Raw genomic sequence first — 27,718 nt, 5'->3', positions numbered from 1 at the left:
TCCTTGATTAACACAGTGGCTAAATGATGCCCCCCCCAGTTTACACACACACACCAGTGTTTCCCCTAGATTTTTTTTCAGCAGCGGCGGCAGTATTTTTATTTGTAAAAATGTTGTGGCTGCTGTTAAATGCAGATAGAGAAAACACTGAACACAAACACTTACACACCCCCATCCCTCCAGCCCCTCCGTCTGGACGGGAATCGATCGGCCAATCCCAGCTGTCTGTGAGTGACTCAGACTGTGAGGGGTTTTGGGGGTGGTGACCCGACATTGATCCACTCACCAGGACCCGTCATCTCCAGCTTCTCCAAGCCCCCCCCCCCCACACACACTCCTTACCAGGGCTTAATCTCGACCACTGGTGCGGCCTAAGTAGCAAGTACCCCACCCACCTCTTTATTCCAGGTTCCCTCCGCTTCTCACGCTCTCTCCCGTCTCTCTCTTTCTCTACGCCAGTTCTCTTCCATCCCATACGTGTACAGTAGCATTAGTCAATAAGGAAGTATAGGCATGTGTACAACAATATCAATGAAGGGACTCTGTTCATCATCAAGCCAAGCAGCACAAATGATAAACCAAACCCTGACCATGCTCCTTATACATATAGACATGGGTTCATATAGACATTTACAGATGTTGATACAGTACATTAGCAAAGTGTGTCACTGTAATATGTTCCCTTTTTCCAACCCATGTCTTGGGTTTCATAGTGTTCATTGTTGCTTCCTTTGGGTACCCCTCCCAGACAAGTTCGCCAAGAGTTCACTAGGGGTCACAGTGGTAATCCGAGACAAAGAGACCAAGATGCCCGTTGAAGATAACATTTCAACGGGCATGTGGTTGAGAGCACTGAGTTTCTGCAGTGTGTGTGTGTGTGTGTGTGTGTGTGTGTGTGTGTGTGTGTGTGTGTGTGTGTGTGTGTGTGTGTGTGTGTGTGTGGTGGGGGGTAGACTTACTCTCCTGGCATCTCTTGGGTTCCATCACTTTTAGCACTCAAGTGAAATGTCTCATTACTAGGGCTGGGAGTTGTCAGGGACCTCACGATACAACATTATCACGATACTTAGGTGCCGATAAAATATGTACTGCGATTCTCGTGATTCTACTGGATACGTATTGTAATTCAATAGTGTAATTTTACTGCGATTCGATGTTCCAAACGTATTGCTCACCACGTCTGCTGCGGAGGGACAAGGGAGAGCCATGACAAAATGACATTTGATCAGCCATGGGGGGAAAAAGTGCTGAAAACACATTGGCTCCCTAGTGAAAAAGAAGATGGAGAACAAGCTATGAAGTAAAGATACTGGAGTTTTGGGGAAGGTCCAGACACGGAAGGACCGGATAGTAAACCATATTTTACTCTATACCTGTATTGATGCACAGACTGGTTTGGATTTTTACTTTACCTTACATAACCATATGTCAATGTTTGGTTTGTTGAATGTGATAACTGAGTGATGGCAATTGTCCGTTCTTACCACCAGTAAGAGACTGCTAACAGTTGATAATTGCTCATTTATTAGCAAGAGCTTTGGTTGTGCACATGTACTTTTTTTGCCATTAATAGTGCTGTGAGGCGGTACGGGTGCCAAAAGCACCCTAGAAATTGGCACATTGCCCCTTGTGGCGAAGGTAAGAACTGCCATTCAATCCATTGAAAATATATAGCCAGTAACCATATTTCCAGTAAGCCTGTTTGGGCTCCCGAGTGGCGTAGCAGTCTAAGGCACTGCATCTCAGTGCAAGAGGCATCACTACATTCCCTGGTTAAAATACAGGCTGTATCACATCCGGCTGTGATTGGGAGTCCCATAGGGCGGCGCACAATTGTCCCAGCGTTTACATCTCCATTTCTCCTTTGCCAAGAGAATCCATCCACCTGATGGGTGTGTCATATCAAGAAGCTTATTAAACAGCATGATCGTTACACAGGTGCGCCTTGTGCTGAGGACAATAATAGGCCACTCTAAAATGTGCAGTTTTGTCACGCAACACAATGCCACAGATGTCTCAAGTTTTGAGGGAGCGTGCAATTGGCATGCTGACTGCAGGAATGTCCATCAGAGCTGTTGCCAGATAATTCAATGTCAATTTCTCAACTATAATCCACCTCCAACGTCATTTTAGAGAATTTGGCAGTACTTCCAACCAGCCTCACAGCTGCAGACCACGTGTAACCACGCCAGCCCAGGACCTCCACATCCGGCTTTTTCAACTGCGGGATCGTCTGCCATCAGCCAACCGGACAGCTGATGAAACAGCAAAGTATTTCTGTCTGTAATAAAGCCTCTTTGTGGGGAAAAACTCATTCTGATTAGCTTGGCTAGGTTCCACATGGCTACGCCCCTGCCCAGTCATGTGAAATCCATAGATTAGGGCCTAATTCATTTATTTCAATTGACTGATTTCCTTATATGAACCGTAACTCAGTAAAATTGTCGAAAGTGTTGCATGTTGCGTTTATATTTTTGGTCAGTTTATATTTAATCAATACCATGGAAGAGTCAACTGGGGATTGAACCGTAAATCATTGTAAAGGATGTGCGGTGCTCAGAGCCTGCTTGGCTACCTGTTTGCTCTCTGTCGCTGTTACGTGAGTAAAACCCAGTAAAAATGTGTCCAAGAGCCTCAAAACACAACATTCTGAGGTTCAGAGCAACTCAGACAACATCCATCTTTATGTATGATGAGTCTCCCTCGGGGGGGGGGGAGTCAACGAATAAATACCTTCTTGCTTCCTTTCAAGTGTTTTGTTGTGTTTCTGTGGGATACTGTATATAGGCCTGCTGTAGTATGTCGGTCGTACTAGCTGTCAGGACTGGACGGATCCGTAGTCTTTTTTTCAACTTGTTCCTCTCAGGTTTTGGTAACCTAGTGTATTTCAAGCCACGTCCGTAGTATTTGAGGGGTTCATGGAACATGTTAAGTTTAAAAGAGAAGAATGTTTGTGTTAACTGTACTTTTCTTTGGATAAAAGCATTTGCCAACCGACTATTTATTATTATAAAAGAGAAGAGGAAGCCCCTTTCTCTCATTCCCTCCCTCCCTCCCTCCCTCCCTCCCTCCCTCCCTCCCTCCCTCCCTCCCTCCCTCCCTCCGTCCCCTTGTTTCCTCTTCCCCTGCTCAGTCAGAGCCGCTTTACCCCTTTCCCTCTCTTCGCCTGTCTAAAGCAGGAGTTACTCTTTGGTCCCGGCTCACCATTGATTCTCCCTGGCCTCTCGACGCCATGTTGGCAAAGCAAAACATGTTTCACCTTCCGCCCGTATAGGGGCTTGACAGGACTGCTTGTCTGGCACCCAGGGTCTGGACTATTTGGACCAATCAACTCCCTTTTGGAGGTTACCAGTTCCCTTCGACCCCATTGAACATTGTTCCACTTTAATCTTTCGTAGCGGCTAATTGACGGCTTTGGGTCCCGTTGAGCCAACGGTGATCAAACCGTGAGCGATGCGTTCACTTTTTTGGGTGGGGGGGGGGCTAATTGTTCTGCCCCACAACTGAAGGACTGCGTGTGAAATAGTTTCCATAATAGTTTGAACCGGTTCTGAGGGACTCCTGTGTTGAGTGTGGTTGAAAAAGCTGGCCATCGTTTCTGTTCCCCGTGATGTCTTCCACTACTTTCCTCTCTCTGTGTAGTGTTTCTTTTCTCCTCTGCCAATGTTGCTTGTCCCTCCTTCCCCCTTCGTCTGTCAGGCAAGAGAGTTCCTCTTTGATCCAAGCACACCTCTCAGATTAACAGGCTACCGAACCCGGCATTGAGAGCACAAACACAAAACATTGTGTGGAGGGTCCTGTCTCAATAAAAAAATGCACCACCTCTTGCCCTGGCCAATCGCTGAGACAGCTCAACATGGGAAATCTGAATAGGCCTGAAAGAAAGGCACACTCTCACGTCCAGCAACGGAAACCAGAGTCCTTTGAAAACCAACATAATAGTCAATGCGTTTTCTTTGAGAGCTCTGTCATCCTGTCACTGAGCGGGGATAGTTCCAGCGAGATACCTGACAAGGGGTTTGTGTATGTGTGCATCTGTGAGTGAGAGTTTGTGTCTGGGTGTACGTGCAATGCCCTCTTGTGTGTCCGCGTGTGAGTTTGCGTTTACCTGCATATGTGTGTTTGTGCGTCTCTGTGTGTGAGAACCTGGGAAAGCAGGCAGTGGGAGAGAGCAGCTTGAGTTACCCGGTAGCCCTAACTGTCAGCCCAGGGGGCCGGGCCGCCCCGGCAGGCACTGTCTGCTGCCCCTGTGGGCAACTTGGAGACTCACTGAGACCCACCGCTCCGACAGCCACAATAGGATCCAGTTTCCTGGCCCCCACCTGCTGATACAGGCACAGATAACTTTGTCTCCCTGCTTGTATCTTTTATCTCACATCTGGGAGCCTTGCCTGGAAGCAGTGTGGTAACAACACTGGCTCCATTGTCCCTGGCCTTGTCACGACAAGGCTCCGGTTTCGGGCATGTCCGTGAAACACCGAGAGCCCCCGGGGGCGTCTGGGGTGCGAATCATCGCCGGGCGGGAGACCGTGATTGCACAACATGATAGGATGGCAGGACAGGGCTGGGAGGGGCGGAGCAGAGGAGAACAGGGCCTCATGGGTAATGCAGCATGGGCGAATGGGGATAGGTGTCAGGTTAGGGGCGGAGAGCAGCACAAGGCCAGATGATAGGAAGTCTTATCCGCTGTGTGAACTTTGGCGACCGGGACCAGTTGGCACGTCTCAACATGGTGCGTACCAACGAAATCTAGATGCCAGGTAACTGAGCTTTGCCCATATACCCCACCCATGGGTACCACCATACCCACATGGAAACCCACATGGTGCCTGGGAGATTAGATTAGAAGTAAGAGATAAGATGCTTGAGATTACTGTCAATACTAATATCAGTACTTGGTACTAGTCACTGCAAGTAATGTGTTGACTATCTCACATGATAGCACTCTTTGTCTCTCATGCACTGAATATCCCTATCAGTAGCATTATACCCAGTACTAACAGAGCAAAAGGCCTAAGCATTCACATATTTAACACCAATCAAGTATTGATGGCGCTCCAATTGATAACAATGGCAATTCATCAAAATGCAATGATCTTAGGTGGAGAGTACGGGTGAAACATCTCTGCTCGTGTATGGACCTGCGTGGCAAATTGACAAATGACACAGACACATTCCCACTTAGAGGGAATGTCTCCAGTCGTACTGGAGATTGAACCGTAAATCATTGTAAAACGGACGAGGCGCTCAGAGCCTGCTTGGTTGGCTACCTGTTTGATCTCTGTCGCTACCAGTTTGTTCTCTGTTTCAGACAACGTCTATCTTTATGTGTGATGAGTCTCCCTCACGGGGAAGTCGACAAAATACCTTCTTCCTTCCTTTCAGGTGTTTTCATGTGTTTACGTGTGATATATATGCCTGCTGGAGGTATGTGTCGGTCGAACTAGGTGTTTGTTGTGATGATGTATCGTCTTCAGGACTGCATAGATATAGGGTATTTTTTTCAACTTGCTCCTCGCAGATTTTGGCATTCAATGTCTCCCTGGTGTGTGTGTTTGAGAGGAATTATTCAAATATAAACTAAGATGGCTTTTATTCAAGAATGCATGTAAAATAGCCAATGTAAAAGACCTCAAGTATCGGTGCATGGAAAGTGTGAAATGCGTGTTTTGAAATGTAAAGATTTCCCCATGTAAAATAGAACAAAATTTGTCAATATTGTCAGTTGCTACAGTGCATTCGGAAAGTATTCAGACCCCTTTTTTCCACATTTTGTTACGTTACAGCCTTATTCTAAAATTGATTAAATAAAACTTTCCTCATCAATCTACACACAATACTCCATAACGGCAAAGCGAAAACAGGTTTTTAGATTGTTTTGCAAAATAAAAACAGAAATACCTTATTTACATATGTATTCAGACCTTTTGCTGTGAGACTCGAAATTGAGCTCTGGTGCAACCTGTTTCCATTGATCGTCCTTGAGATGTTTCTACAACTTGATTGGAGTCCACCTGTGGTCAATTCAGTTGATTGGACATGATTTGGAAAGGGACACACATGTCTATCTATATAAGGTCCCACAGTTGACAGTGCATGTCAGGGCAAACACCAAGCCATGGGGTCGAAGGAATTGTCTGTAGAGTTCCAAGGCAAGATTGTGTCGAGGCACAGATCTGGGGAAGGGTAGCAAAGCATTTCTGCAGCACTGAAGGTCCCCAAGAACACAGTGGCCTCCATTCTTAAATGGAAGAAATTTGGAACCACCAAGACTCTTCCTCGAGGTGGCCTCCCGGCCAAACTGAGCAATCGGGATGGAAAGGGCCTTGGTCCGGGAGGTGACCTGACAGCCCGCTTGGCGTTTGCCAAAAGGCACCTAAAGGACTCTGACCATGAGAAACAAGATTCTCTAGTCTGATGAAACCAAAAATAAACTCTTTGGCCTGAATGTCAAGCGTCATGTCTGGAGGAAACCTGGCACCATCCCTACGGTGAAGCATGGTGGTGGCAGCATCATGCTGTGGGGATGTTTTTCAGCAGCGGGGACTGGGAGACTAGTCAGGATCGAGGGAAAGATGAACGGAGCAATGTACAGAGAGATCCTTGATGAAAACCTGCTCCAGAGTGCTCAGGACCTCAGACTGTGGCGAAGGTTCACCTTCCAAAAGGACAACGACCCTAAACACACAGCCAAGACAACCCAGGAATGGGTTCGGGACAAGTCTCTGAATGTCCTTGAGTGGCCCAGCCAGAGCCCGGACTAACATCTCTGGAGAAACATTTAAATAGCTGTGCAGGGAAGCTCTCCATCCAACCTGACATAGCTTGAGAGGATATGCGGAGAAGAATGGGAGAAACTCCCCAAATACGAGTATGCCAAGCTTGTAGCAACATACCCAAGAAGACTCGAGGCTGTAATCGCTGCCAAAGGTGCTTCAACAAAGTACAGAGTAAAGGGTCTGAATACTTATGTAAATGTGATATTTTTATTAACAAATTTGCAAAAATGTCTAAAAACCTGTTTTTCCTTTGTCATTATTGTGTGTAGATTAATGAGGGAAAACAATTGAATCCATTTTAGAATAAGGCTGTAACGTCGTAACCAAATGTGGAAAAAGTCAAGTGGTCTGAATACTTTCCCGAATGCATCGTATGAGGGAAACAAACGTGTGACGTCATTGCTTGGTTGGAACTGAGGCTTCTAAAGCAATCGTGAGTGTAGTGCCTGAGCAAATGGACCCGGGGTTATAAAAGTTTTGACTAATGATGTGATAGCACGGCAACAATTGAACCCGGAGAGGGAACTTTGCAAGTTGAGTAGGGAGTCCAGGGAGGAGAGTGAGCTTCTGGGCTGTTAGCGTCACCCAATCCCTCACCACTGGACTGTGCTAGTTCACTAACTCTATTAGCCTGCACTTTGCTAATGGTGTTAAAAAAGACAGAGGGCAGGACGAGGAGAAGGTGGGGGCATGATACACTTAACTCCAAAGTGGATGGCATCATTATCATTTTGATTTAGCTTTGATGCTTCTTCTCTTCTCCCCTCCCTCCCCTGCCCCTTAGCCAGTATGGCACAAAGAGCCCAGAGAAACTTGATAGGGATAAATTAGGAAAACAGACCTTGTTTTGTTTCTCCTTTTACAGGATTTCGCCGTAAGCGCTGTGTGCGTGCTGATACGTGCGTCGTGTGTGCATACAAGTGAGTGTATCTGCGTACATAGTAGTTGTGGGCCTCTCTAGTTTGTTTTGATGTTTTCTCCTAAGCCAGGTGTGCTCCGCCCCGCGATCTGTTCGCCAGCATGATGTCCCCCGTCTTACTGCGAGACGAAATTGGCGTCCTGCAGATCTCACTACCGACAAAATCTCACTAGCGGCAAACCCCCTAGAGGACAGGATGTCAATGTCGTCTTGCATGGAGGCCGTATTTACCTTCTCCACTCCCTCTATGATAGGTGACTTAATGTGTTAAACTGCCATAAAATCCCCCACTTTGTCGAACATGAAAGTGAGCACATGCACATGGTGGAATTAGTGGGGTTAAGTTGGTTTTGAACCCTGCGTTTGTTTTTTGTTCTCCATCCTAAAGTCATACGTGAGAGTGTTTTCAGAGCACAGGGAACATGTTTTGATTTTGGGATTTTTGGGAGGGGGGGGGGGGGCGTAGAATTATGATTAATCAAGACTATTCCGTCAGTCAAATTGTGACGGACTCCAATGAACCAACCATTTTGGTCCAAACTCAGAACTCAATCCGATAGCCGGAACTAGTTGATTGCAGTGTAGGGGCCACTTACTTTCATTTGTTTTCCCTTTTTAGTACATTCCAAAATAGGTGTTGACATTGACAAATGATATCGGCACGCGTCTTGGAGATAGATAGGCACAATAGAAACATCTTGACGTGAAGTCTGTCACGTATGCTAGCTAGTATGCAAACTCGGCCCTAACCAAGGCCGAATGATGTCAAAAATCTAGTTTGCCGTCTTTCTTTTTCCTTTTTTATATATTTTTTTAAAATAGCTTAAAGCCTCATAAATCATGTCCTTGTTGAATGCAGTGGAGTCCTTCCCTGAGACTCGCACCGACTGTGATGCTTCATCTTGACTTAAGCCTTTGACAGGCGCCTGATGTCTTGCCCTAAAACAAATAACTCCACGTTAGCTCGATTGACTTTTTCCTTCGCCTCGTTAATCCGCACGTCTGTGTTGAAGGTGTATACGAAGCCCTGCACTTGGTTCATGTACAATAGAATTTCCTCTGTCGAAAAAAGCAGTGTCCTGGACAATTTGTGACGTTTTCTTTTTGTTGGCGTTGTGTGGTTCTCATGCTGTAGCTGCAGTCATCGACTCTTTACTTCTGATTCGTTGGTACAGTGACAGAGGTCCAGTTACTCCTGAGGTCAAGGGTTATAGAAACCCCAGTCCCTAAACTCACCAACTCAGGAATATCCAATAACTCTGGCGGCTTGTAAAAGATCCCGCTACTTTATCCCTGTTGTCATCGTAAATAGATAACAGATTGGGATCCATAAATTGTGTAACTACAAAGGAAGGCGCAAAAATAGGAGCAGGTGCTATGCAGAAGAACCCAGCAGCCATACTGTACATCTGCAGGTAGTAAATGCTGGGCCTAGGCCCGCAGTAAAGTGCCAGATTTGACGACGCAAATTTAAGATATAGTAACGTAATATACTTATTTTTTTTGGGGGGGGGCTTTTAGAAATTATTTTGCAATGCCTGACAAGAAGTCCCACACTGAATCTGTGGATATCTTTTTTCTTCTTCTGTGTATTCAATCAATACAAGTAAAAGGAGTCATGCTTTGGGAACAGGATTTGCTATGCTTCGAATGAATTTCACAGGTATATCTACCTTCAATATATTCCGGTTGTGCTTTAAGGAAATGCTGTCCCTGCGGCTTCTGTCTAGTCTTGCTGGTGGAGGAATGCAAAAAACACAGGAACGCAGCCATTGTCTCTGCTATGCAGAGGTAAACTCATTGACCACTGCAGCAGTGGGGTGAGCTATTTTCCAAACAGCCCACAACAGAAGAACCGGTGGACAGAGCGAGTGTCCGTGGTGAATTAGTGGGAGTGTAATTTATCATGCCTCTGCCAATACCCATCCCCTTTGATCTGCGCCCCATCTGCGAGGGATGCGCCTGGCGTTTGGGAAGAGCGCTCACTTTCTCTTCCAATTATTCCCAAGCGGAGGGGGGTTGATGGAACTCTGTGGGCTAAAGAAGAGTGGTCCCCCACAGTCTTGAAAGGCATGGATTGCATTTGCCATTTAAATGCTACTTAGCCTTAAATCACCTGTGTTTGGCCCAAGGTGATATACTGGCAGGTGAGGGGGATGCTGCAGTGTGTGTGTGTGTGTGTGCGTGTGCGTGCGTGTGTGTCAGCCACCTCCCTCCCAAGGTGTGTGTGTGCTCAAGCATCCCCAATTAGTCTTCAACCCCCCCCATTCCCCCCACTCACCACTCCTCCCCTCCCTCTTGTGCAGACCACTCCTGGGTTTTCGATTGCACAAACTGTCACAGATGTGCTCTAGTTTTTGTTGTTGTTGTGTTCAGCGTTGTTGTTGCTGCCTCTGCTGTGTGCTGTTGCTGTGTGCTGTTGCTGTGTGCTGTTGCTGTGTGCTGTTGCGAGTGGGATGGAGGGATGTGGGGGGGGGGGGGATAAATAGTTTCCCATCAGATGAAGTGTAATTATTCCTCCCTTGTCTGGAGGAGTGTGAAATAGAAAAGAGGGAGCCTAGTTTCTCTCAGCAGATGCCAGCAGGTATGCAGAAGTAGTGTCTTCGCCGTCTCATTTACTAGCGAAGACTCATTGCTTCCACAATTATCACCGCGGTCGAGGTGGGAGCTCGCTGTGCTGGCAGCACAGGGGAGAGAGGGAAGAGAAATTGAAGGAGGACGAGTACTAAGAAACCTCTCTTGGTGGCAATGTGTTTTATTTCTTTTTTTAATCAAGAAAACAAGGTGTTTTTTTGCATTCTTCCCCTTCAGAGCAGTAAAGCCCTCACTTGAAGTTGATGCCTGTATTGCAGGTTGAAGAATGCCACAACAGGTGTCATCACATGTGTAATAACATGTCATGACGACTCAAACAACCTTCGCATAAAGCAACGGTCGTTTCACTGTTATGAGGAGCATAGCTGAAAACGGTAACATGTGGCGTTGGCGTCAGCCATGTTGTCGTGAGCTGTCATAGCTGTCGTCATGTGATTTGTGCAAGCCAGCATGTACCACTGCTGGCTTGCTTCTGAAGCTAAGCAGGGTTGGTCCTGGTCAGTCCTTGGATGGGAGACCAGATGCTGCTGGAAGTGGTGTTGGAGGGCCAGTAGGAGGCACTCTTTCCACTGGTCTAAAAAATATCCCAATGCCCCAGGGCAGTGATTGGGGACACTGCCCTGTGTAGGGTGCCGTCTCTCGGATGGGACGTTAAACGGGTGTCCTGACTCTCTGAGGTCATTAAAGATCCCATGGCACTTATCGTAAGAGTAGGGGTGTTAACCCCGGTGTCCTGGCTAAATTCCCAATCTGACCCTCAAACCATCACGGTCACCTAATAATCCCCAGTTTACAATTGGCTCATTCATCCCCCTCCTCTCCCCTGTAACTATTCCCCAGGTCGTTGCTGCAAATGAGACCGTGTTCTCAGTCAACTTACCTGGTAAAATAACGGATAAATAAAAAATAAAAAATAAATAAATTTGATTGGTGTAATTTCGTGGTAACATTAGGGATGCGTCCTAAAAAGAATGGACACCCACCACTGCACCTATTTCAGTCCACTTCAAGCACTGGTTAGCATTACTATAGCTCTTTGACCATTATGCCTTAGCATAATAGCCTAGCCAGTATATTTTGGAGCCTCTCAATTGTCTGTAAATTTGAGTCACAACCTAACCTAACCTCCTTCATCATAGATTCCTCAAGTGCCTCATTGTAAATTCCCTTTCATGTTATTATTATTCACACTTTTACAGTAGATTTTTACAGTAGACTTTTACAGTGGACCTTTACAGTATTGCAGCAGTGGTTCTCCTCTGAAAATGAGGTGTCACAGTGTGAGTCGGCGTTCTTTCGGAACAGACAAAGACATGGAAATGCAATTAGCTTACGAGGCAGAGAGGGAGGCGCTGAGAATAGTCGTGTCCTCTCCCAGGCCTTACGCAGCAGAGCATCATGGGGGAAAGAGGGAAAAAAAGAGCACCATGTTAAGAGGGGGTGGATTCAAACACCGGCTCATGGTTAATTCAAGCCATACTGAAGGTAGAGCATGGTGCAGATAATTATAGCCCACACACAGAGGCACACACACACACACACACGCAAACGTACTAGAGGTTGACCGATTATGATTTTTCAACGCCGATACAGATTATTGGAGGACAAAAAAAGGCTGATGCTGATAAATTTTTTACCTTTATTTAACTAGTTAACAACAAATTATTTTTTTCAATGACAGCCTGTTCAGAGGCAGGACGACAGATTTGTACCTTGTCAGCTCGGGGATATGAACTTGCAACCTTTCGGTTACGAGTCCAACGCTCTAACCACTAGGCTACCCTGCCGCCCCGTAATAATGACAATTACAACAATACTGAATGAACACTTATTTTGACTTAATATAATACATCAATAAAATCAATTTAGCCTAATAAATAATGAAACATGTTCAATTTGGTTTAAATAATGCAAAAACAAAGTGTTGGAGAAGAAAGTAAAAGTGCAATATGTGCCATGTAAGAAAGCTAACTTTTAAGTTCCTTGCTCAGAACATGAGAACATATGAAAGCTGGTGGTTCCTTTTAACATGAGTCTTCAATATTCCCAGGTAAGAAGTTTTAGGTTGTAGTTATTATAGGAATTATAGGACTATTTCTCTCTATACCATTTGTATTTCATATACCTTTGACTATTGGATGTTCTTATAGGCACTTTAGTATTGCCAGTGTAACAGTATAGCTTCCATCCCTCTCCTCGCCGCTACCTGGGCTCGAACCAGGAACACATCGACAACAGCCACCCTCTAAGCAGCGTTACCCATGCAGAGCAAGGGGAACAACTACTCCAAGTCTCAGAGTGAGTGACGTTTGAAACGCTATTAGCGCACACCCCACTAACTAGCTAGCCATTTAACATCACATCGTTACATCAGCCTAATCTCGGGAGTTGATAGGCTTGAAGTCATAAACAGCAGGGCTGCTGGCAAAACGCATGAAAGTGTTGTTTGAATGAATGCTTATGAGCCTGCTGGTGCCTACCATCGCTCAGTCAGACTGCTCTATCAAATCATAGACTTAGTTATAACATAATAACACACAGAAATTCGAGCCTTGGGTCATTAATATGGTCGAATCTGGAAACTATCATTTCAAAAACAAAACGTTAATCCTTTCAGTGAAATACGGAACCGTTACGTATTTTATCTAAAGGATGGCATCCCTAAGTTTAACTATTGCTGTTACATTGCACAACGTTCAATGTCATGTCATAATTACGTAAAATTCTGGCAAATTAGTTCGCAATGAGTCAGGCGGCCCAAACTGTTGCATATACACTGATTCTGCGTGCAATGAATGCAAGAGAAGTGACACAATTTCACCTCGTTAATATTGCCTGCTAACCTGGATTTATTTTAGCAAAATATGCAGGTTTAAAAATATATACTTCTGTGTATTGATTTTAAGAAAGTCATTGATGTGTACCTAACCGTAAACGTTGGAGCAACAACAGTCCTTTTTCGCGAATGCGCACCGCATCGATTATATGCAACGCAGGACACGCTAGATAAACTAGTAATATCATCAACCATGTGCATAACTAGTGATTATGATTGATTGATAGTTTTTTCTAAGATAAATTTAATGCTAGCTAGCAACTTACCTTGGCTTCTTACTGCATTCGCGTAACAGGCAGTCTCCTCGTGAGGCAGGTGGTTAGAGCTTTGGACTAGTTAACCGTAAGGTTGCAAGATTGAATCCCTGAGCTGACAAGGTAAAAATCTGTCGTTCTGCCCCTGAACAAGGCAGTTAACCCACCGTTCCTAGGCCGTCATTGAAAATAAGAATGTGTTCTTTAACTGACTTGCCTAGTTAAATAAAGGTGTAAAAAATACATTTTACAAAATCTGCAAAATCGAGGTCCAAAAATAATTAATCGCCCATTCCGATTAATCGGTCGACCTCGAAAGTGTATACACACACACACCCCGATGCTTGTCCAGCTAAAATCTAACATCACAGAGAAAGAGAGCGAGAGAAAGAGAGAGAGTGAAATAAAGGAACTTTAAACAGAGACCTCAATCTCTTTCATCTCCCACTGCACACACACATCGTGTCTGCCCGAGGGGTCCTCACCTCCCCCAAAATCTTCTCCCTCTTATGTTTGTTTTTGTTTTCCTCGGCGTTGGCCGAAAATCAACTGGAGGTTAAGTTTGTGTAAACGCCTCGATAGGAAAATTGCTGTATGCCGAGTTGAAATAACAGCAGAAATTACAGAGAGATGAAGGGAGGGAGAGGGAGAGAGAGTAGAGAGCGGAGGGCTGTCTGTGCTTCTGCCTGACACAAAGAACAATAAACACGTTCCACATGGCGAGAGGTGGGCTCCAGATGCAGGCCGGACCGGAGGACTAAAACGTGGAAATGGCTTCCAGACAGGCCTCAGTGAGAGCACAAAGGGCCATTCTCAACCACTGCCTAGCGCAGCACCCGCTCCTCTCCTGTCTCTCCTGTCTCTCTCCCTACCCCCCCACCACCACCAAAACTCTCCACCAAAATCGCTGATTTTAACATGCTTGTGTTGGATTCACTCCAGAAAACAAGTGAGGATACTATAAAGCGAGATCCTAGATTGGAAGTTGCTGTGGCCAGGCCAGCTAGGCCTTAGACCAAGACTCCAAAGTAATCAGATTACGTGCAGATGAAAAATGGGTTTGAAGTGTTTGTAGTTTTGTATTTTTTATGGATCCCCATTAGCTGTTGCCAAGGCAGCAGCTACTCTTCCTGGGGTCCAGGAACAATGTCAAGTTATTAAGTCCATTTGTTTGTATTAAGTCAACTTGCCCAGGTCATCGTTAATTGCAGAGTAAATTCCCCTATTTGCTTTGGGTGTGTGTCAATAATGAAATGGCGGCCGTCTAGGATACCAGTCCTGGCAACCTCCAGACTACGTGTCCCGATAGCCAAAACCTACGCAATGTAAACTAACAGGGTCTGGGTTTTTCTGTTGATCCTTGAATTCCAAGACAAGTGCTACAAACGAATCAACGCTAGGGCTCAATTCCTTAGCAAGCGTCAGGCTTAAGATTCCATACATATTGGTGCAGGCATTAAGGGCATGAAATGTAGCTGTAGGCGGGTACTCTGGGCTGAAACTGAAGAATAATGTCCCCCCTACAAACACACACACACACACACACACACACAGCTGGAGTTTTCTGTCGGCGGGTCGAGCAGGTGGCACGGAGAACGCGTTTTTTCTTTTAGCCGGGTGAGGTGAACTGGCCTGCAGAGAGAAAGAGAGAGAGAGAGGGGGAAAGGAATACTGGAAGGGGAAAGATCTGTTCTGTACTGTACCCTCTCTCTCGCTTTCTCTCTCATTCCCTCCACTCCCTGCACCTCATTGGTCCAGTTGACCAGGAAGGTCTGATATGATTGGTCACATCTTCCATGGGTGATGCTGCTGTAAGCTTGAAAGAATTTGGTCACAAAGTTGTCATAACATGTTCAGCTTTAAAGTCAGCAGCTTACAGTATCTTCTAAGATGGTTTGAAATTCACAATTACCATTTTTTTTTTATGTCGTCTGTGTCTTTAATCCCTTTCAAGCATGAACTATAATCGCTAAACAACGAAAGTATGGCGCCCCAATTTGCATACCAGTGAAAGTTTCTTTTTAACTACATTTGATTGAAGTATAGACAACAGCATCCTCTTTTTGCACCCCGTGAAGACTTAGGAACTAAGACTAGCGTTCCAAATGACCCATTCTGTCCCGTCAGATGTCCTTGGTTGGTTTTGACATCTTCCCTTTGCTGATGGCTTCTTCCTGTATGCAGGGCTTCAAAAGCAGACAACGTTACGGACAAACATTTAGCCCATGAAGTCATAAAGTGGGGCCGAGTTAAACCACATTGCCGGGGCCTTGCCAAGCCTGACAAGACAGTAAATCAGAGAAGAAGTGGTCACGTAAGAAACCCCGACCGGTTTCAAAGTTTGGCCCTCCTAAATCACCCAGCTATAAACACTTTATAATGCACTTATAAACATCGGGCCTGATTAATTAAGCTCCCGCAGGGGGTTGTGGGTGGACAGACAGATTGCGAAGACTATGAAACTCTCTGGAAGCTTTCAAAGTCCAGGAACTTTCAAAGTCCCCTCTGTTTTTTTCGGAGTTTGAAAGCTAAATTGATCAATCACCACCATGTGTTTCTGGTCTCCGAGGAATGGTCCGGGCGGTCTACAAAATGTCCGCCATTCATGTGGCTTGCTTGCCCACGTTGGATTTGAGGGTAGTGAGAATGTGGCAAGAATGCTTTTGGTGTGTGGAAGGGAAGAGGCCGGGCCGGGCGCTAGCGTATGTTTAGAGGCTGTCATAGCCAACCATCAGGGTGGAATCTGTCTCCCCCCCAGACCCACCAATCACCACATGTAGGTGACAGTTGGAGAGGGGCGGGCCAAGACTGCCGTGATTGATTGCAAGACCACAAATAGCTTGCATGCATTAGCTCTCCCTTACATCCACACAAACACACACACACACACACACACACAAAAACACACACACACACACACACACACACACACACACACACACACACACACACACACACACACACACACACACATCACATCACACACCCCTGGCTGCCTTGCTATTGATATTTGGATCTGTCCTGATGTTCTTCCACAAACGGTTCCTATCTGTAAACCTGACTGCCTAACGAGGTCATTTCCACTAACACGTCACGGAGCTCAATCAAAGACTGAGAACTGCAGCATCAAACCCTTCCCTCGATTTGCCTCCACTGGCCCTTAATGACTGGCAATGGTGCTGGAACGACGGGAAGTGAGGGAGAGGAAGAGAAGGGAGAAGGCAGGGGGGTGGTATTGATCTATCGAGACATAATGCACTATTTGGATCCTGAAAGCGAGATGGCGATGGCATGCACTCAGGGAAAACAGAAAAAAATATGCAGAGACGATAGGCGGTATCCATTTAAGACCCCCCCCCCCCACCCCAATACATGTTTTGTGGAAAGAGAATTACATCTAATAGACCACAGGTTTACATCCGCAGCGTGGCCTTAGGAGGATTATTACATTCCCTGCGTAGTTACCGCGTAGTTACACGTGAGGATACCGCCGCCTGATTGGCCGAGGGGAGTAATACAGAAGTGCAACCCGTGCACTTTTCGATATCCCCCTAAAAAAAAGTAATGCAGTGAGATGAAGGAAGAGGAGTAGTAGGTGGAGCGCCCCACCCTGTCCCCCTGTTTCCTCGGCCGCTCAGACACACACACACACACACACACACACTAAAGTAAGCTCTGGCAGTCCATAATTGAAGATGGACCTCGTCAAGACTGGATGAAGTCTCTCAATGCTCTCTCCGCTAGGAGATTACATCAGATGTGAGGGCTGCGCCGACTTAATTCTTATTTAGATTCACTATTTTTCTGTGGCAGATGGGGGGGGGGGGGGGGGGAGTAGGAGAGGGAAAGATGGGTGAATAGAGGAGCCAAGAAGTTAGGAAATGAGGAGAGGAGAGGCTGTTGTGGAGAAGCGGGAGGGTGACTTGTGTTCACAAAATGCATGCCTGTTTCATCGGGGGTGTTGATATGATGACCAGAGAACAAGGTGGTATGCGGGAAAGAGAGCCCGGGCAAGCTCACACAGAGAGAAGGGAAGGTGATCTCTGGTCTGGTGCGATAAGCGACTGGGGGCAGGGGGGCAGCAGAGGGCGGGGGCAGGAGGGGTAGTGGGGTGGGGGGGGGGGGGGGGGGGGGGGGTGGAGAAGATCCTTACACTGCAGCTGGATGTGGACCCGGGCCCTTCTGACACTTATTCCACCCCCCCCCCCCCCCCCAGATTAGCTGTCATCTGATGCCAGGTCTGCCTGAACCCACCACTCCCCCTTCATAACCTCGTACCCCCATCCTCGCTCCCTCTGCCCCGTGCTTTCCTACGCTGAGCCAATGAGCTACAGTCGATCTGGCGGGCTTCCACCAACATGGCTGGTGTTTGTGCTATGGTTTATCGCAACAAGACACAAAATGGCCTTCCCACCAGAGCCCTGTGAAGGATTACGGGCCTCTTTGAGGATCTCACTCATGGCGCGACTGATAAGGACAGTCGAGGGAGAAGTGACGCGCCGTCCAAGGGGGACTGTTTGGGGGTGACCTATTTGGGGGTCAGCCTGTGAATTTGTGGTCAGTGTGTCAAACCTCTCATATTGGCGTCAGAGTTATGTGTGGCTAATTACGAAACACAACGGCCCGCAATTATGTAGTGCACACACCAAGACCAGATTTCACACTTAAAGAAACGGTTCCTATCTGTAAACCATCTGTAAAACCATTGAATTTGTGATTATCTATGATTTCTTCATGGCGATTTAGAATAGGCATTAGGTTATGGACTCAGCATTAACTGCGTTAGGTCTAGGGGCAGGTGTGTCAACAGAGGCAGTAGGCATCAAAGCATTTTTAGACCTCCTCAGTCAGAAAGCCCGTCAAATCACATTCCCGTTATGAGATCAAATCCGGTTCCACTGGGGGGGGGGGGGGGGGGGGGGTCTTGTCACTTAAGCTGCAGCTGTAAAACGGCCAGGGAAAATCCAAGTGGAGGGTGGATATTTGGAATGGGATTGAGCCAGACAGAGGACTGTGACATGGAGCGAGTGGAGATGGAACCACACAATCATCTTCTGGGCCGTGATTTGAGCCCTTGCGTTTCAGTTAATAGCTATGGCAGGGTTGGCGATATAGCCCCCTGTAAACTCGCACACGGCCCCACTCTCTGGAATTTCGCTATTAAAGGGTCAGATCTGTGGCACCGTGCAGGTGCTCAATTTGTATCGAAATTGCCCAGAGCGGCAAAGTCATTTAGCCAGAGCTGGGCGAGAGACAGGGCCCTGTGAAAGAGCTTAATGAAGCCGGCCTCACTCTGTAAACCCCTGTCAATCTCCAGGCCCTCTTCCCCTCCTGCTCCCGTTCTCCTTCTCTTCCTCGTCCTCCTCGCCTAGCGCCTTCATCCATATAGAATAGTAGCATCATGTTGAGTTATCTTCTGCTGTCTGTATCCGCTGCACAAGTTCGACGCAAACGATCGCCATTGCTGTTCGTTGTGGAGATGTTTTGGGTACCAGGTCTATTGTAGAGATCCAAGTCTGTTTTGAGTTGCTTCGGATAAAAAGTGTCAGCGAAATGCCATTCTATTTCTTATCTGTCGTGGTAATTTCTCCTCAGACACACCATACTTGTCCTGTCTCATCCGCAGGTTTCTCCATGGGGAGTACACCGTGGAGGTGGCCATCAACGACTACCTGGACATCTACTGCCCCCACTACGAGGACCCGCTCCCCCTAGAGCGCATGGAGCGTTACATCCTCTTCATGGTCAACTACGACGGCTACACCACCTGCGACCACCGCATGAAGGGCTTCAAGCGCTGGGAGTGCAACCGGCCACAGAGCCCCAACGGACCGCTCAAGTTCTCTGAGAAGTTCCAGCTCTTCACCCCCTTCTCACTAGGCTTCGAGTTCCGGCCGGGTCACGAGTATTACTATATCTGTAAGTGGAAAAGTTGTCACATGGACGAATGTCACACACACACACACAGACAGCTGCCTTACAGATACATGCTATTTGAGGTTTCAGGTAGAACTGATTGCCCGGCACGGACGCACCTTCTTTGGCTGATCAAGGACTTGATGATCAGTTGATTAGGAGAGTCTGGTCTGTAAGTGCTTGACTGGAACAAAAAATGTGCACCCCTGTGTACTGGTCCTTAGCACCAGGATTATGAAGAACCTTGCTTCTTAGCCGATGGGTCACATGGCCTAGTAACATGGATCTAATTGGCTATTAGCTATTGGCTGCATTCAAGTCAGGACCAGTCAGGCTTCTGGTGAAGGATTAACTTCAGCCAATAGAAATCTTAATCAGACCCCATATTGTGACACCCTTTTATTCACCCCCCACACTGGTTATGTCCCCAAGTAAGGTAGAGAAATAAAATATGCAAGTAGAAATGACTTTGGACCCCCCCACTGACCACACAAAACAGACACAGTTGTGACCCATCAAGAATATTCAGCGCTGTCAACCCATCGCTCTTTAGTTGATGGATATCAGGGAATATCAGGGAATATCAGGGAATGTCATTTGGGTTGTACATGTTTGTTTTTTTGGTTGTTTGAAGGATGATTTGATCCAATTTGGTGGGAAGCGGGGGAGGAAGCCACAATAGCGGCAGGGGTTTAATTAATAGGCTTTGCGTTGTGGTGTCATTTTTCTGCCATGGATGGGTGCCAGGGCTAGGAACCAACCAGGAACGTGCTGTTCAAACCCACATGTCCTTGTATTTACTAGATAATTGTTAACTGGTATTTATTTGAAGTAATTCAATATAATCGTGAACCAGATGGTTCCAATTTATGGTTCCTTGCGCTAATTGATTGAATGAAAACAAAAAGATAGTTATTGAGGCAAAAGCGATGTCGTTGTGCTGTTACAATGTAAATTCCAGGTAAACCACGGACCGTGAACTAGAGCCATAGCCTGTAACTAAACAGGCACACTGTTACCAATCACAACATTCAGCAGCCAAACCAGAGGGGAGCCCCGGACAAATCGTTTATCTCCGGCTTCCGGTTGACTTGTCCGTCCGCGTGTTTTTTGCCTGACCTGACATCCTTTTGTGTGGCACCCTGGCGCATCCCATCTCCTTCCACCCCTTGATGAAAATGTCAATTTGTCAAATGGCAAGCGAGCTATTAGCTGGGTGCTTAGCTTCACAGGGTGAGATCGGTGCAAGACCAGTTAGCGGCGCCCTCATGCGGAACGCCTCAAATTATGCTGATTGGTCAAATCATATTTAGCCGAGGGAACTTGATGGGGGTAATTGTGTCCTTCTGGCTCCGGACCGTGGTCATTACCATTTTTTGGACGTGAGGCGCTGAAAGCCATTAGTGGTGCTGTGGGTTGAATGCGGCCAGGGTGGCTTGCTCTCCAGACAGGCCTGACACCTTGCCTACTGGACGCTCCACGCCCACTTCACTTTCAAGGTCGCGGCGCGCACGCCGCTTCCCGTTTCCCCTCCGTCGGAGCCGCCCCCCCCCCATCCGTGGTCCATTCCCGGTGCGGTGTGTCCATGAGCATGACAGGACAGGCGTGGGTTTGCCAGGGTGCGTCTGTCCCCGTTTTGCTAATGGCCCTGTGAAAGGTGTCCTTTGGTCTGATGAAAAGGCCCCCTGCTGGGCACAGGCAGGGAAAAGGCTCAGAGCGGCATGCCGGATGCATTAATGAGGCAATTTCTGTTCCTTTTTTGTTTTGTTTTCTCCCCTCCCCTCTGTCTGTGCCCCCTCTCTTCTCCTTCTAGTTCATCTTTTCCCTTGGTTTTTCCAAAAGAATATAGTGAATTTCAGGGTTGGGTGTAAGATGAGGACTTTTCATGTTATATTAATAAAACTCAAGAACTGGGTTGCTCTAATTCTCTCTGTGTGTGCCCTTGTGTTGCTAGGGGGATGCCACTTAGCCCACAGGAGAAAAGGTGACATGACACCGCCTTGTGATGCTAAATCCTGTGGCGGACCGAACGGCTAGAAAGACAGGCACACGACAGACAGCACTTCTAAGATTGATTCGGCACACAGCACATGACTCGTGTGTGATGTGAAGGGAGATGAGGAGAGATCAGAATCATTTTAAAGCACAGTGCTACTCAGCAGCTCCTCATTTCTAGCTGTTCACTGCCATCTGTTGTTGGTAATGCCCAACTTAAATCACAAAGACAAGAAATCCCGCGTTATAAGAGTATAATTATTTTCATTTGCCACTATGATATGATACACCCAAACTGTACAATATGGTATTGTATATTTTTTACTTTATATATTTAAATTATGTTTTTATAAAGCTATTCATGACGACATTTCTAAGAAGTGGGAGTGTGTGTACAGTACTGTAGCCTGCCAGACTATAAATCCATAACTCGCAGGGACCAGTTGTGACAGTATTTCGACAGCACCCCTGAGTGACAAGATCAGGGCCGGGGACCACATATAGGGCGGCTCTATACCTCAACCCAGCCCTCCTGGCCCGTCACTCACTGCAATGTGTATGGATGCCGCCCCTCCAACATATGGTATATATTTCAATGCTTATTATCCTCTGGGTGATGGAAAGGTATTTAGGCTGAGGGAAAAGAGTGGAAGGGGGGGGGGGGGGGGGGGGGGGTGCTACAATGTCTAAACATCCCCCCTCCTAACCAGTGGGGCGTCCCTCGACTTATTATACTCTGCGGGATGTTGTCACTCCTGGAATGGAGGAGTGGAGGGGAGACAGAGGACTGGCAACAAAAAGAAAAGCCAGTTCAAAGTTAGCATTCAGTGTCTGACGATTCTTCCCCGTCCTGAGCTGTTTTTAATGTACTCCGCCCCGTAGCTCCTAGCCAGGCCCCGCATTGTGTGGCCCTTTGTCCCCAACAGCAGCCGAGGCTGGGAAGCAGTTTGCCCCGCCATTCAGCACTCCTTTTTTCTCTCCCCTCCCTTAGAAAATGATTTGGCTACTACCAATATTGTAGCTGTCATGGCCCCTGGAGTGTTAGGGCAAAGGGGGATGCTTGAGAAGTCGGGTGTGGGGAGTTACCGGGGTAAAAGGGGGCTTAGTTTGGTTATCTGTGAACAAAGGGGCACGTCCATCACCCCTAATGTGACCTCCCTACCCCCAACTCCCAGACGTGATGGGTTAGTGGTGGCACAGAGCCCTATCAGGCAGTGGTTTTGGAGAATTCTATGCTTCTGCATCTCCATACGCACACACACACACACACACACACACACTGAGTTGTGACTGCTCAGTCACTGCCACCACCAATAACAATGCCCCCCCCCCCCCCATGTGCACTCGTGCAAATACCAAATACACACACTCAAACGCAAACCCAAAGAAAACACACACCCCACACCCCAACTAGAAACACGCACATAGACACACATTTAAATGGAAGTCTCAAGTTAGGTTAGAAGAATAATGTTTAGAGAGAGGAATAAGTGACAGATGCCTTTGCATTTATGCACTGTATGTGTTTTGTGGATGTGTGCTATGTCAGTGTGTTGTTTGTGTGTCTTTAGTTGGCTTCATGTTATTCTGTCTAGACTATAATCTATGTGCAGCATTCCGGGCATTTACCCCACCAAATACGGAGCCATTTTAAAAGACCAATTACCAAAAATGCTGTTGCAGGAGAGTGGCCATTTTGGTGCCTGATATTTGTTTTTAATGGCAACAAAAATCGGTGTTCTTTTTTTTGGATTCCCGAGAGACAAAATGAAACATAATTTGCCATGGTTAAATTAGGAAAGTACTGTTTTCAATTTTGGTCACAAAAGATTACACTTTTGACAGAAAAAAATGCATTTTCAAGGTTAATTAAGAATGCAGCACTACGCCCAAAGTCTCTTTCTGCTTCTCTCACTGGTTCTTTCCAGTGATGCTATTAGCATATCAGTGGTTGCATGGAGTTGTTGTTTTCCCTCACTGAGCCATATGTTGTGTGAGTACACTGAGACACTTGGATCGTGGAGTAGTGGAGTTTTGTTCTTTAGCACTCCCATTCACAGTAACAGCCTGCTAAGGGATTAGCGAGCCACGCTAACGTCTCTGCACACACAGCACCTGGTCACTGAGGCCTTCCGAGTTCCAACTCTGGTGGCAATGTCAGAGAGACAGGGTCACACAAGAAGACGGGTCAAAAACTCCTCAGGTGTGACAAACTTGACTTCTGGCCCCCAAATTCTTCTACCAAGATGGCCGCCGATTTGCACAGGCTATCATCCACAATTGCACCCTGGCCCTCAGCTGGGTTGCTTTTAAAATAGGGTTGGATGCATTTTTTTTGCGGGGAGATTGAAAGTTGACTGAAATGAGTGCCTGATGGATCACCTCTGTGAAATATCGGCCCATTGAGGGTGGGACATTTCAGTTATAGCCCTCTAATGGAACATACGTACCATCTGTCCCAGCCAGTGTAATTTGAGCTATTTTCTCTGAGATCTGACAAGAAAAATGCTGCTGAATGTGTTATTCATTAACAAACATGTGCTTGTGTGTATTTCTCGTTCTCTCTTTCTTTCTTTCTCTCTCTATCTCTCTCTCTCTCTCTCTCTCTCTCGTTCCAGCGTCTCCACACCCTAACCTTGTCGGTAAACCCTGCTTGAAGTTGAAAGTCTATGTCAAGCCCACAAGTGAGTATTTTTTTTCTCTCTATCCAGTCTTCAGGGAATGTCGTGTGAAATTGCTTACACTCAAGTTTGGTAACACTAGCCTTCCTTCAGAATAAAAACCTTACATTTCTAACTTTGCCGATAACTTTGCCGCGTTAACAATGGGCCTAGTCAGCAAACGAGGCAGTAACATATTATATGAGATTGTAGAGCTCTCCATCACACCCATCTCGTGCATTAAATTGTTCTATGGGCATCCACAAGTATTAATGTCTACAAATAAATAGACGGGTTCATTTATCACACCGATGGTTCAAAGTCTTACCAAACAGGCAAGGCAATTGTCTTAGTTCAGTTTTCCTACAACACTCTCCGAGCACTTGGAGAGCACTCCACTATGAAATGTGCACCAGTTCAAATCAGCCAATCAGGCGAAAAAGAGGAGCTCCTGTGACGCAACTTTTGGTACGTGCACCTCGCTGTCTACAGCCCCTGGTGACGTTAGTTAATATCCGGCGAGCAGCTAGCTATGGCACGGTTGTTTCCATCTGGAATATTAACGAGGCGACCACCCCCATTTTATAATCCTCCTCCACATTTACTGGATTGTTGACAGAATGCGGGGTGTTTAGTTGTAGGTGTTTCTTTTCAATCAAATCCAATCCGATTGTATTTGTCACATGCGCCGAATACAACAGGTGTAGGTAGACCTCACAATGAAGTGCTTACTTACAAGCCCTTAACTAACAATGTAGTTTTGAGTAAAAATCTTTACAACAAAAAAAGTCTTTACTAAAAAAACGGAGGTAAACAATAAAAATAAAAATAAAAGATAATTAAAGAGCAACAGTAAAATAACAGTAACGAGGCTATATACAGGGGTGCGGGGGCACAGGTTAGTCGAGGTAACTGAGCTAAATATGTACATGTAGTTAAAGTGACTATGCATAGATTATAAAAAGAGAGTAGCAGCAGTGTAAAAAGTCAGGATGCTCTCGATGGTGCAGCTGTAGAACTTTTTGAGGATCTGAGGACCCATGCCAAATCTTTTCAGTCTCCTGAGGGGGAATAGGCGTTGTCGTGCCCTCTTCACGACTATCTTTGTGTGTTTGGACCATGACAGTTCATTGGTGATGTGGACACCAAGGAACTTGAAGCTCTCAACTTGCTCACTACAGCCCCGTCGATGAGAATGGGGGCGTGCTCGGCCCTCCTCTTCCTGTAGTCCACAATCATATCCTTTGTCTTGATCACGTTGAGGGAGAGGTTGTTGTCCTTGCACCACACTGCCAGGTCTCTGACCTCCTCCCTATAAGCTGTCTCATCGTTGTCGGTGATCAGGCCTACCACTGTTGTGTCATCAGCAAACTTAATAACTTCATGTGTTGAAGTCATGCTTGGCCATGCAGTCATGGGTGAACAGGGAGTATAGGAGGGGACTGAACACGCACCCCTGATGGGCCCTGTGTTGAGGATCAGAGTGGCAGATGATGGTCTACTTGAAACATGTTGGTATTACAGACTCGGTCAGGGACAGGTTGAAAATGTCAGTAATGACACTTGCCAGATAGTCAGCGCATGCTCGGAGTACCTGTCCGGGTAATCTGTCTAGTCCTGCGGCCTTGTGAATGTTAACCTGTTTAAAGGTCTTACTCACATCGGCTACTGAGTGTGTGATCGCACAGTCGTCCGGGAACAGTTGGTGCTTTCATGCATGCTTCAGTGTTGCTTGCCTCGAAGCACGCACGGAAGTCATTTAGCTTGTCTGGTAGGCCCGTGTCACTGGGCAGCTGGCGGCTACGTTAGGTTATAAAATGTGTAAACTGTCATGCAATTTTTCTCAGTAGTCCCACAAATCTCTCATTCTGAGCCCATATTAACCCAGGGAAGGTAGACAAACAGAACCTACAGTAGCAGGCGTAAAAAAATACATCAAAGCGGGACATTCTGGTCCTGACAGGAGAGAAAAAACTGTTGGGGGAGGTTCTCTTCTGCACCCCTCAGCCAATCCAGTAAGTGTGGAGGAGGAGTTAAGATGGTGTCGGCTTGTTTACGTTCAAAAGAGGAAGTCGCGTCACAGGCTCTCTTCCATTTCCCCTGAAAACTGGATAAATCTGGTTGTTAGTGACCCCACTGAGGGTGGTCGGAGCCTAACCTGCAAAGCCCTCTGCTTCTTGATTTATGAGGGTAAACCTTCGCCGTCTCTGTCTTTGCTCAGCACACTATCATCCAGACCCCTGTTCAGAACTGCATAGGATCCCAGTTAAGCCACTAGGACTCGGAAACACATGCACACACACGCACACACACACACACACACACACACACACACACGCACACGCACACTGCACACTGCGCACACACACACACACACACACACACACACACACACACACACACACACACACACACACACACACACACACACACACACACACACACTGCAGTCAGAGGTACATGCTGCTGCCCTCTGGGCACAGTCTGGTGGACATAATTCATCTGACAAGGTCAAGATAACAATCCAAACGCTGACATCCGCCTAGTCATCATTCGTCCGAAGCTTGATGCTGTGGCGTCCCATAGGGATCTGTTTTCGGGTTTTACAAGTCACAGCAGCAGCAGGCAGCGTAGCAGGTATTAGCCATTTAAAAATGGGGTTTAAAGTTGACTTAACCTCAGACCAGCTTTATGTGCGAGGTGACGTTCTCCGGTGCTCTTTTAAAACGACAACTTAATGTAGTAGAGCTCCGCAGGTTGCACTGTAGCGTTATACACGTAAAAATGTTCCTATGTTGCAAAACCATCCGGGTCATTACGGAGGAATTATGAAGCACCCACAAAAGGTACAGCATTTTTCCCGGGCTCATACACTGTTGTGGACCTATGCCTTTCCATAAGTATTGTTGTCGAGGTTTGAATGGAGACGTTTCTTTACCAACTGTTTGTTTATCAAGTTGCTTTTTAAAGGCGGCAGAGACATGGCCAGTTAGAGCCCAAAGAAAGAGGGGTCCGCTTGCAAGACGTACGTTCTTTCGGCTCACAGAAGGCATTCATTCGTTTCAAGCTATTTGTACAAAGCCTATGGAGAATGAAAGGTATTAAACTCCCTTCACAGCTCAGACTACTGTGTCAATATTTGGAACAGTGTTATTTGCAGTAATATCCCTGAGCTCTAGTTTGGTGATTTTCATTTGGAATTTAACCCGACTGGGTGTGCTATTCCATTATCTCTGTATAATTGTGAATAAACATGTTAGAGATGATCAATTTCACAGGGCAGTTAAAACAATTATATGTAAATTGAAAGTCATACAGTTTGTCTATTACGGAGTGTTTCAATTGTCAGTTTCCTTCGGTGCTATGGCATATTAGCATGACAGCATTTTGGCCTACTTTTTCCCTCCCTGTGCAGTATAGTATAATTAAGATATATTGTTTGAACGAATGGAATTAAATTGTATATGGTAAGTAAAAGTCATAGTTAATATTAATGCTATAGGCACAATCCAGTTACCTCAACATTTATAATAGTACACTTTTCAAAAACGACAAAGAATACTGTAGTTTGTAACCAAACAATGGCTGATGATTGATTGCTATTTTGCTTTGGTATTTACCAGCGTGTTTCACAGTCAAATGAACTGATTTGTTTCTCTTAGTCGTTTTTGAAACGACTGTTCAGTCACCCGTCAGGTCACGGACGTTAGACATCAACAAATGTTCACATAACCCTCGACAGTTAGCGATCCCACAAGTCCATT

General features: G+C 46.4%; 1 protein-coding gene across 1 annotated transcript in view; it reads left to right on the top strand.

Annotated features, from left to right (window-relative positions):
* Positions 1-27,718, top strand: part of LOC110524088 (ephrin-A2) — a 142,605-nt gene that overhangs the window by 110,497 nt on the left and 4,390 nt on the right. Inside the window, exons 2-3 of the mRNA XM_021603412.2 lie at positions 19,010-19,302; positions 23,913-23,978. Coding sequence (XP_021459087.1) covers positions 19,010-19,302; positions 23,913-23,978 — 359 coding nt within the window. The remainder of the gene's footprint in view (positions 1-19,009; positions 19,303-23,912; positions 23,979-27,718) is intronic.

Source organism: Oncorhynchus mykiss, chromosome 5, assembly GCF_013265735.2.
Source record: "Oncorhynchus mykiss isolate Arlee chromosome 5, USDA_OmykA_1.1, whole genome shotgun sequence".
Lineage (NCBI taxonomy): Eukaryota > Metazoa > Chordata > Actinopteri > Salmoniformes > Salmonidae > Oncorhynchus > Oncorhynchus mykiss.
This window is presented reverse-complemented; position numbering and strand designations above follow the sequence as displayed.